This window comes from Cibotium barometz, chromosome 42 (genome assembly GCF_041138505.1).
Source record: "Cibotium barometz isolate CiBa-2024 chromosome 42, ASM4113850v1, whole genome shotgun sequence".
Lineage (NCBI taxonomy): Eukaryota > Viridiplantae > Streptophyta > Polypodiopsida > Cyatheales > Cibotiaceae > Cibotium > Cibotium barometz.
The window spans coordinates 42,591,660-42,603,429 of NC_141087.1; the positions used below are offsets into that span (position 1 = coordinate 42,591,660).

An 11,770-nucleotide genomic window follows, 5' to 3' on the forward strand; every position below is an offset into this window, starting at 1 on the left:
GCAAGGTCCGTTGTTGTGAAAAACATCAGCAGTGTGCGTGCAAGTGTAGACCTCCACTTTCAACGCCGTACCACACTCTACCATGTACCCAAAGTCTCCCATAGCATCTTGATATCCACTGAGCAAAGACAAATGCATGCACATTGGTGTTGGGATTCTTACGTGTACGCGAGTTACCAACGCTATGGGAGAACTGTTTGTTTGTCAGGTAGCCCGTAAAAATTGCTTTTATCGGCCATTGACAATATTAGATATCCCTAGTGATACTACGTCTCTGCCAGTCTAAAACCAAGAAGAAAGAGCTCAATAAGGACCACCCCTATCTCTAACTATCTCATGTGTAGGGAATTCTGTGAAGTCCACAGGCAATGCAAGTGTGAGTGCAATCCACTTCACGAGCAAGGCCCGTCTCGTCCGATATCTGCAGGATTCACTAGCTGTGTCTCGAACCTTGCAATCGCCATCGACAGAAGCCTAATTTGCTCCAATTGGAGTTGGGAATTGCGTACCCTCTATCGTATGCGAACAAGTTGCCCACGCTACCGACGAATTATCAAGGAATTACCCCTGTTTTGTCCTGTGTAGCCAACCCTTCCCAGGCAATCCTTCTTGGACGGCACAAAAGCCCAACCCAACTCATGATTACAAGTAGAAGTCTATGAACTTGAGATCTGGATGCATCATTCACCCTCCCGAAGAGAGTACTTCAAACGATCCGCGATCTGTTCCTAGTTTTGGAACCGGCCCCTCTGTCGAGTCTCGCTCTAGTAAGACGACTAACCTTCGTAGGATCTTTAGCGAATCCTCACTCTCTAGTGGCACCATGAGTACCTACGAAGAAGGAGATAACCCAAGGGCCGAGGCTTCCAGCAACAACAGTGCAAGCCTACTATAGATTCTCTAACTTTATCGGCTTGGGTCACACGAATGCCAATGCCTCCCACGAAGCACTGGCAGATGAGGAAGTTAGCTCATACTTTGCCAATAAAGCCCCAAGCGAACCTCCCCATGTAGAGATCACAGTACCCTCACAAGCCATGTAAGAAGGGGCATTTCTTGCTTACAATGGCATGACTCACGATGAGATACATCAAATCGAGGAAGCTCTCCAATTAGCCTGCCAATTGGAAGCAGAAGCCACCTTGCGAGGTCAATAAAGATTTATCGAGCGCTAGGCTAAAACTAAAACCATCGTCGATAAGGGCAAGGCTAAGGTTGAGAGCACAACACCTACTGATACGAGAGTTTTTCACACTGTCAATTGGGAGGAGTACGCAGTCAAGACACAAACTCTCCATGACAAAGTCACCAAATACACTTACCCAGTGTCATGGGAAGAGTTAAGGGAACATACGGTAGCCGCCACAACATATCCGATATATAAGCAAATACTTGGGGACTACCTAAATCAAATACTTGGGGACTGCCTAAATCAAATCATAATGCAAGAATGCACGAGATTGGGAATGAAACACCCTTGCGAAGGTCCTATCTTTTTTGTCCAGACAAGCGAGTCCCGTGGCCCGACCTTGGAAGAAATGGAGACTCCACTGAAAAGTAGGAAGGACCCTCCAATGACAGTCTCCCCTGGTTACTCTGAGGGACCTCCCATTTCTGGTTCCACCTCGACCGTAGTCCTAGTGGATGAAGGGCCTATTTCCCTGAGCTACATACCTTATGAAGAGACAGCCTTGCACCCGCCCCCAGCGAGTGCTATTCCAAGCACTTGTAAGTTTGTCCCAACTACTCTTGCAGAACATACCATGCCTATGCCATCAATTGGGCCCACATACACCTACGCTACAAATCCACCGACTACTCTAGGCTCCGGTCCTAGACTGCCTATGTACGCTGCATATGTTCCAAGGCCTATGGCAAGACTTGGATTTATGTCGCCTACTACCACACCTCTACACCGCACACCCCTAGGATTTTTGCCACGTGCACCTGCACCTACCGCAAGATTTGCACCACCTTTCTTGATTGCTAGAATTCCTTATTACCCCCCACCACCAGTTGTTACACCTGTCGACCCCATCGCTATAGCAGCTGCTGTGGGAAGAGCTATGGCAGTGCTATGGCCAAGCAATTAGCCCCTCGAGCAAGGGACCCTAATTGAACGGATTCCCGATGCTCAGTAGACATTGCCAAGCTCATGAGTCATGAGTAAGTTTTCTGGTGATGGAGATCCTAGGCAACACCTAGAGATCTTCGAGCAAGTTTGTGAGGCTTTGAGTGAGAGAAATGATGTCTCGAAAAGCCACGCTTTTAGTCTTACCTTAGATGACAAGGCCGGAAAATAGTATCGAACACTCAAGCCGGAGGAAAAATGAGATATGGCCACTGTCAAGACCGCATTCATAGTAGCAGCTACACTCGGCTGAGCGAAATAATGGTGAATGTTGTTGATGGGGTGGAATCCTCACATCTTGTAATGAAGATGATGGTGTTTGGAGCACATGTGTTGTGCACTTTGTGGGGTTGAGGCTTTGCCCTTCTAAAAAGCCATTTGTTTATGTGTGTATGTGTGCCATGTGATTGGCAAATGTGTATGAGAGAGAGTGAGGGCCATGACGCTATGTGTTGTGATTATCAAAAGTCTATGTGTTTGTGACCTTGAGGGCTATGTGTTGTGATTATCAAAAGTCTATGTGTTTGTGACCTTGAGGGCTATGTGCATGCTTGCCAATTGAGATAAGGGATTGAAGTAGTTGATGTGCCCTACTTCCCCTATTCTTGGCACTTGTACATGCTTTGCAAGTGATGATTTGTTTATGTATCTAGGCCCTATGAGGCCATACTTGTGTATGCTTGTGTGAGTTTAAGTGATATCACAATCCATCTTCTCTCTCCCCCCCTTTTGAATTTTCTTATCGGCTCGAAAGCCAATGTGCGGTCCCTTGTGTGTGTGCCTATGGTGGTGTTTTGTGAGAGTGTGTGCGATTGAGAGAGGGTAGTTGGTGTGCGAGGTGATTGTGTGGGAGGAATCTTCAATGAAGGGCTCCATAAACTCCCCTCCTTCCTTGGGGATCTTTGACATGGGTAGGTGGCTGCTTGCCTCTTTAGCTTGTAGGCTTGTGTTGGCAGCATGATCCAATTTTTCTTCAAGAGCTCTTATCTTTTGTTGATATTCTTTTTCCTTTTGTAAGAACATCTATGACAACATGTCCACTTGAAGTTCCTTTGGCTTTAATTGCCCCTTGAGACCTTCTTGTTCTTTCCTGGCGACTTCATCGGATGTTGATACTCCTTGTGAGGCTAATATCGGATCTGCAAGAATCTGATTCAATGTATCCTAGGCTGCCACACATCTATTATTTGGCACATTCAAAGCCATCTTTACTTGATTGTCTTGAAGCTCTTTTTCTTTAGCCTCATTCTCTACCTTGATGGCTCTTTGGATTGCCTCATTCAGCCTGTCACTAAACTCCTTGCTCCTAGCCTACTTTGCCTTGTATAGGTTGGCATTCACTATCTCTTGGATCTCAATGATATTATCATTTTGGTTGCTAGCCATGGATTGAAAGGCACTTAAAGTTCTTGGAGGTTTCTATTATCAACGTCCTTCAGTTGGGTAGCCTTGTTTATCTTTCGCATGCAACGATGGATGTGATTTAGATGATGAGAGATATCTTGCTCCATCCTATCATCTTGTCAGAGCTATCAATGAGACAAAGAAATATTCTTCGTGGGCTGATTTTTCTTCATCCTTCTCGCCATTGGGGCCTGCTTGTCCTTATCCATCTTTGTGAGGCTTGTTTGTTAAGCTTAGCAAGGTCTAAGCCACTATTGGTGTGAGTAATAGCCTTCTTTCTTCTTCAACTCTATCTATGGGTTGCCTTTTCCATGATCTTGATTCCTGCTTCAATTATCTCAGATGGCCTTTTCCCTTTGTTCACCCTTCTAAATGTGATAATTTGTGGCTTTGGTAGAATGAGGGGATCGTCTTCTTCAGGCCTCTTTGTAGCGAATGCAGCCACCATTGCTTGGCCCTTGATTGTGCCTTCTACTTTGATGACTAGCACAAGCGGGGTGCTATCAACTTCAAGTGCCTTGGGTGCGTCCATTTCATTCCCCTTGCCCATCTTCTCATTCTCATGGCCTCCATTTTCTTTCTCTTGTTTGGTTGGTGTACCTTCCAATGGTGGAGTAGAATTGATAGCCGCCTTGTTGGCTGGATCTCCCACTTTCTCCTTGTCAGGGTCCATTTGGCCTTCTTGCTCTTGGGTTTTCCCTGTTTTGATGAAACTGGGAAGGCTTCTTTAGCCACTCTTTTGTATAAAAGATCTTCTCGAAAGTCATGAGGGTTGAGATGTCCTTGCTTCCATGGTTCTCTTCCCTTCTTGGGGTCCAAAGGGACTTGTCATGGAGTTCTGCTTCTAGCCCCATTCTCAAATCATCTGGCTTTTGCATCCTATCTAGCTCTGCTACTTGCTCAACCATTTTCTTGATTTGTCTGGCAAAGTGGTCTAGGTTGGCCTCATAGTCTCACGAGATTTTCATTTGGTTCTTGCTAGCCTCCCTTCATTTTGCTCTTCAACCCCTTATTCTTTTCCTTTGGCTTTCCCCAAAAGCTCTTGAACCAGGCTTTGTCTGTGGGCCTCTGGTCTTGCCTATTCTCTAAGCTTCGTCATTCGTTCATTGCGGGCTTTTTGGAACCTTGGATCCTCTATGTGTTTTGTCCTTTGTTCTGGCTCAACAAGATCTTCCTTGCCCTTCTCTATTCCAGATATGAATATGGGTGTGTCGCTCTTGACTTTCTTAAGGGCTCTGTAGACGTTGTGCGACTTGCCTTCTGACATTGGCCTTCTGTGCTTGTATAGCACTCTAGCTCTGCTTCTTGTGGCTTTGGGTGGTATGACCATGCTTGGCTTGGCTGGAGAGATAGGTCTGACTCTTGAGGCAGCTTCTTCTTATGAAAGGCATGGTGGGAGTTCCTCTCCCATCCCAAGAGTATGATAAGTAATTCTTGTCAACATTAGGCTGGCCCCAAGGTGTGGAATGGTGCCCAGGCCTTTGCTCTACTTGTGACTCATCATCTCTATAAGGATATTCTTTACAAAGTCCCCTTCTTGCTTTTGGTTACCCCCATATGCTTGCTTCATGAAGTTTTCAATCCGTCTTGAAGGCTGTGTGTACCACTGGGGCTTAGCTATAAAGCCATAAAGGTAGATCCAGCTCCTTGTGCACTAGGTCCTTATTAAAAGTCTTGTGTTTCCCTAGACCGTTCATAAAAGTGGCTCTCTTGTCTGCATCAGTGAGTTGAAAGGGGACTTTCATGACCTTGTCTCGAGGTGTGGGAGCTTGAGGGCTTCAGTGATTAGCTCCTCAGTTATGTGTACTTGTAGGTCCTCCCTGTCTTTTTATGTGAGCTTTGCTGATCCTTCCTCTTTTATTGTTGTTATTAGTTCATATGCCCTTTGAGGTTCAACTCCCCATGGTTGTAGCTTGAAGTAGCCATCCAAGCCTACTTTGTTGAATATCTTCTGGCACTCTTCATCCTTCTAAACTTTGAAAAAGGAATCTTGTGGCATGACGATGCCCACCTTCTTTGCATTATTGTCATAAAAAGCCCCCTTGAACAAGCAAGCTTCATTATGCTCAAGTGTCTCATTGTCGATGAAGTTGGTATCCATATGGAGCCATGTCCTCTAGTATGCTTGCAGGCTTTTGCATTGCCTTCTTCCGCTTAGGTGGGCTGTCAGTCCTGATGCTTTGTGTTTATGAACAGACATTAAAAAACAAGCAGAGCTTAGTTTTTTGTCATTTTTAGTCGTTTAGATTCACTTCTCCTGTTGTTAGTGTGTTAGTGGTTAGTGTTCTTGAATTCCCTATGCAAGACTGTTAGCATGCATATGCATATGAGAGGAATGCTTGTGAATGATTGGTGCTCGGGGGGTGCACCATTAGAAAACCGTAGGTATCACGTGCGTTCAAGAGGTATTTAAAAAAACCCTTAAAATTTCTCCCCAAAAAAAACAACCCCTCTTTACTTATGCACTAAATGATTTTTTCTAAAATTGAATTAAAAACACCCACTTGTTAATTTAATCCTGTTAAATTTTCTCAAAAAATATAATTAAAAACCCCCTCCTTTTGAACGCACATGGTACACTAAATTTTTTTATGGTGTACCTCGTGAGAGGATTGATGCATATGTATGCAATGCAAAATTGGCTCATTTTTCTTGAGAGTGTCCCCGGCAAGTCCGCATAGCAAAAAATATGCTCTTTTGACTCTGAATTCCGTTCCTTGGCCTTATCTTGAGCATCCCTACTCTGTTTTTTGATTTGAAAGCTCCTATGGCACCCTAGCACTATCATTATTCCTTTAGGGAAGCTAAAGTCATCATGTCAACCTGTCTTTGCCCAAAATTGCCAATTTTAGTGTCTAGTGCTCTCCAAATGCTAATCTAGCCCTAATTTCTCCTCTATTAGTCTAATTTTGCTTGTGAATACACCCTTAGGGTCCATAGAGAATGGGGAATGAGAGGGAGAGGGTATGCTCTAAAGTCCATTTGGAAAACTTTCACTTAGACACGCATGTCTAGTAGACATGCGTGTCTAGAGAATCTTCTTGTTGGAGAGTCAATTTTGCAATTGGTTGGCATGGTTGGATTCCCCTTGCTCTCTTGATGACTCTCATGTGCCAAATTCCCTAAGATTCCTTGGGTCAAGGCATGTTTGGGTCACTTTCATCACTCTCTAGAGACTTGTTTCCTACTCTTTCTAAGTGTACACATGGCACCTCTAGCAATTCTTTGCATATTTGGCATGTATGTACCCTAGGCAAGCCAGCTATGTGCTTAGTTTCTTTATTTTACTCATTTATACCAAGATGCTCCTCTAGATATGCGTGTCTAGACACTTAGTCAGTTTTTTTTCATTTTGAGCATATGGTTGTGCTCCTCTATGCCTTGGGACCATGAATATGCTCTTGCTTTGTTAATTGATCCTTCATTTGCCAATCAAAGTGCCAAATTTGTCGGACTCTAACACCTGTTTTGTGCAATTGATGTGTATGCTTGGTGATAAAATTATGTACACGTGATCTGGCAAGGATGAGAAACTTGATGGCATGCTTAGTTGTGCCTTTTCAACATATATGTCCAGACACACGTGTCTGGGCAAACTTTGTGTTTTTTAACATGCAATGTGATGAGTGTGTAGGGGAGATCTTGTACATCACTAATGTATGCTTGGTGTGCTAGTTGAGCATGATTGGAGATCACAGATGCAAGATTTGTGTAGTTGGACACTTAGACACGTGTTTGGAGGTTTTCTCATGATTTTGGGGTGCAAGGTGCAATCTTGATGCATGTCATATAGGAGGTATGGGAAACATGATGAGATTATGCCCTTATGCAAAATGTGCCTAGAAAGATGATTTTGTCTAGACATGCACGTCTGGAGCTTCCTGCACAGAAAGATGTGCTGGTTATGTCTTCATGTTCTATGTTAGTGGGTTACACTCGTGAAATTTGAGCTTCAATGGGTTAGGTTTGGTGAATCATGCAAGCTAGTTAGCGTTCAGTGTGGTGCGGTGTGTGTTTTGTCATTCCTAGCCCGTGTTTTGTGTAAACCCATGCATCATATGGATAAACATCAACTCTTACATGTGTAGAAGACCTACCTCTCATGGCTTAGTGCGGTGTGTTCCAGTGTGCTCATACATAGGCTCCAAAAATCCACTCGCTCTAGGTGCTAAAATCTCTCTCTCTCTCTCTCTCTCTCTCTCTCTCTCTCAAGTGAAAATTACAAATGATTTGAAATCTATGTGCCCAGATGCATATGCCCCCAACCCGGCCTACTAACCTATGATGTTTGTGCAATCTAATGTGTGTAATACCCCATATACTTAAATCCCAGATCAGACAGTACCGTGTTTGGAGGTGAGAAGCTTTACTTATTCTGTTTTTGCAGAATTGCACCGTGGTAGGTAAGCAAAATTTTGAACTTTGTCCAAATTATTCCAAACCTTCGTGGATTCTTCCCTACAGAATGTAGATCAGGCATTTATAGTCAGAATGATTGTTTGGCATCATTACCTACCTTTATTAATTTTTGAGCAAAAATAGGTTTAAAAAATAGCCAAAATTAGTAAAAAATACAAAACTCCTACCAAGAAAATTCCATAATTATTCGCAATCATCATAAGGTCACGCAACTCCCCTCTGCTGGGGCGGGTGTCGACTATCCTGCAGATAGTGGAAAGCACCTGAAGCCGTTCCACTTCTGCTGTGAGGCTTGCTTCCTCTGCCGGCGTGAGAGAAAGCCTGATGGGGGGATCCTCAGGGTCGGGCGAGGAGGCTGCAATAGAGTCCCTCTGTGGTGGGGCGGTAGAATCCTCCATCAGAGTCTGAAGCCCGAAAGAAGGCGGAAGCAAATGGAAGAAGTGACGTCAGAGAGTCGAAGCGCAGGAGGCGGAAGGAGAAAAAAAACAACACCCGAGCTCGAGATAGCGGAAATGGAGGCGGAAAAGGGGGGGAGCTCGGCGGGGAGCCCCAAAAAAGGGGGGAACGCCGAAAAGAGGAAGGGGCAGCAGGGCGAAGTGAAGGAGGTGAGGCGCAGGGCAAGGGGCAGGCGAGGAGATGGCGCAGGTAAGCAGGGGGAAGGGGGGGGATGAAGAGCAGGGGCGCGAGGGCTGGGGCGGCGAAAAGCAGCCCCTGCTCGATCGTTGGGTGACAACCAGCGAGCAGGGGGTTGGGTGGCGAAGTGAAGGCAAGCAAGGGCTGGGGTGTCGAGCAGGGGGGGGAGGCGGCGAAGGCGGAGCTAAGCTGGGCTTCAGCGAGCGCAATTCGTCAGTGTATGTTTTTAGGATTGAGGATACCTTATTATGCTTTATGTCAGTTTATGTGCCTACAGAGCCATGTGCTCGATCTCGTTTTTGGACTCTCATTGTAGATGTATTGCCTACTGTGGATTCTTGGATTATTGGTGGTGGGGATTTTAACAATGTTGAGTCTGTGGATGATTGGCGAGCATAGGTGCCATCTGTTCTCTCCTCGATCTTGCATTTGGAGCAAGATGCGTGGGACATATTTTTGCTTGCTACCTCTATATGTGAGGCATGGCATACCCCCTCTTTTAGCAGACGTTTCGGATCCTTGCATTACTCCTGGGGCTTCCGTCTCATCAGCATGGTAGGCCTCTAGAGCGATTGGATAGATTTTATGTTAGTCATTGGGTTGCTGCCCTTGGAGGCACTGTATGCATTTGGCTTGGCACTGTACTCTATGATCATGCTCCTATCTCTTTATGCATTACCTTTTAGTCCTCTTTGGCCCCTCGTCAAGTTGGTTGGATTCCAATCTCTATACTCACTCATGAGGATTTATCCCAAGGTATCCATTGTATCTGGTCTGTTTTTGCAGTAGTCCAGATTAGTGATCCTGTGGCCTTTTTAGCATCCAGTGTAGCAGCTTCTAGCCAGCTGTGTCGAGATGTTTCTGGGTCACAGCACCGCCGCTTGATTTGCAAGGAGAAATCCTTGCAGATTCCTCCTTCCACATCCATCTAGGACCTTCTAGATCCTTCCTGGACTTTCTAGAAACTTCTAGAACCTTCTAGAATATATATGTATATATGTATATATATATGTATGTATATATACATATATAGTGAAAAGGATTGTTCGCACTACCTTCTTCTCTCTCTCTCTCTCTCTCTCTCTCCACTTCTTTGCATTCTACCTTGGACAGCAAGACAAAGTGAATCTTTTTCTTGTGAATATGATGCATAGGGTTTCTTCTACCTCACGTGTACACATAGGGAGCTTGTGACATTAACTAACAAATTGTTCTCTTACTCTCGTACAGTGCACAATGAGCAGATTTAGCTTCATCCGACAGCTGAATAAATCATATACATTCAACTGTTTGATTTTATAATGATGTAGCTCTGACCTCTCCTCGATGAATTGACTAGAATTACCACCTTTAGACTCTTCACTTCAGTGAGAGCCTGAGCCACTGGATTCACGAGCGGCCTAACCCTCGCTCTCTGCGCTCTCGCGGCTCTGATTTTCAAGTGAGGAGGCCTTCTCTCTCTCTCTCTCTCTCTGCTTTCAAGCATGAGCGACGAGGGCTTCAAACTTGCTCGGATCGGGGCAGGCAGCTTTGCGGAGGTGTTTGTGTGGGAGGGGAGAAACTCTGTTGCTCTGAAGGTAGTCAAGGATGGTTCTAGGTGCCCGGAGCTTCTACGGGAGTTTCAGGCTCTGCAGAGAGCCTCTAAATGCGCGTCAGGTGAGGGCCTCCTCTTCTCCATCCCATCTGTGTCCGGCTATTACACTTCCTTCGGCCTCTTCAGAAGAGACATGGCCCTGCAGCAGAAAGTTGAAGGTATGGAGGATGTATCTTGTCTTTACATTATGGAGAGAGTGTGGCCTGTGCCCAGGAATCTAACTCTTGTGATTAGGGAGAGGTTCTTCCCTTCGCAGTATAAAGATTTTGAGAAGGGTTTCCTGGCCAGGATCTATCTGGGTAAAACGAGGAATGGCAGTGCAGATCACCCGCGTCGTTTCTTCAACGCCAACAACTGGGCACTGGACACTGACTCCTTGGAGGAGCTGGACCTCCCCACGGGTCGCATCAGTATGGACATGGGGCGATTGCTAGCTCGCTTGCATTTTGTTGCAAATTGTGATGCCAGGGACGTTGAATTTGTACTTGGTGGAGATCCCTTGGATCCTTTCAAGAAATTCAAGTGCTATTGCTTGGACTTTAACCAGGTGAGAGAGGTAGATCCGAATGACTGTGAAAGTTTTGTGGCTGCTGTTGTGGATGCCTTCTTCGCGAATGACCCCTACTTCCCCAGACCTTCCATGAAACTATGGGAGGAGTTCAAGATGGGGTATCTGACAGAAGCATTAAGTGCTGTACAAGAAAACCGGCAGAGGACACGCATGCTTGCAGACAAGATTTTAGAAGCAATCTTTCAGAGGGTCGGTGATCAATCTGCTGGCTTCTGAGCTGTTATGGTTTCGGATCTGCACAAGGAGTACAAGTACATAATAAGTGCAATCATACAGTCAAGCATACATCACACCATTAACTGCCTGGGTGTCCTCTCTCTCTCTCTCTCTCTCTCTCTCTCTCTCTCTCTCTCACACACACACACACACACACACACACACACACACACACACACACACACAAAAAGATAATTATTTTTTGGCTTGCCTTTTCAGCTGGCCCGTTTTACAAGCAACCAGCTGTCCTCCTACGATCTGAGGAGCTACTGGATGGTGTTTTGTATCTGTAAGTAGGATATGGAGCTAATGAGGGCTACTTCGGAACAGAAGACTCTTGTTTCTTGTTATATTAACTGTTTATATCTGTTTTGTCGAATGCAAAGCCCTCAGCTATATTCTGGTGTAATGCTCAGTTTTGAAATAAACTTCCATTCAGCTAGTATTGGTGCTATTCGATTTTAATGAGATGAAAGACCTGTGTATGTGTTGATGTTGAACAATTCCAAAGTTGTATATTTTTCTGAGTCCTATAGTGTTCAATGCGTGAACTTCTGCAGAGGAGGTACCACGTACCTCGGTTGGGGGCAGGGGGACTGCCAGCCCTGCACTCTGGGTGCCCCCAACTGCACCTAGCTAGGTATGCAATGTGTCCCCTGTGGAAGCTCATGATGTCGTAATCCACATTGGGAATTAGCGGTTATTTATCTGAAACCTCTGGTGTATACTTCATGCACCCACTTTCACACACAGTCGCTGTTTTGGCTGGCAATGGTGATGATGGGGATTGTCTGCTGCAAGA

The 11,770-nt window shown here is 45.3% G+C and overlaps 1 protein-coding gene and 1 pseudogene across 1 annotated transcript; both read left to right on the forward strand.

Annotated features, from left to right (window-relative positions):
- The first annotated feature begins 1,442 nt into the window (after positions 1–1,442).
- Positions 1,443–1,990, forward strand: LOC147614495 (uncharacterized; annotated as a pseudogene).
- An 8,081-nt stretch (positions 1,991–10,071) lies between these two features.
- LOC147614496 (uncharacterized) lies at positions 10,072–10,968 on the forward strand. The gene has a single exon (XM_086780544.1). It carries the CDS (start codon positions 10,072–10,074, stop codon positions 10,966–10,968), a length of 897 nt encoding a protein of 298 aa, XP_086636670.1.
- The last annotated feature ends 802 nt before the right edge of the window (positions 10,969–11,770 follow it).

Bases quoted from the DNA above. Each gene is read 5' to 3' on its own strand.
- LOC147614496 (XM_086780544.1), top strand. From the start codon at position 10,072: ATGAGCGACGAGGGCTTCAAACTTGCTCGGATCGGGGCAGGCAGCTTT.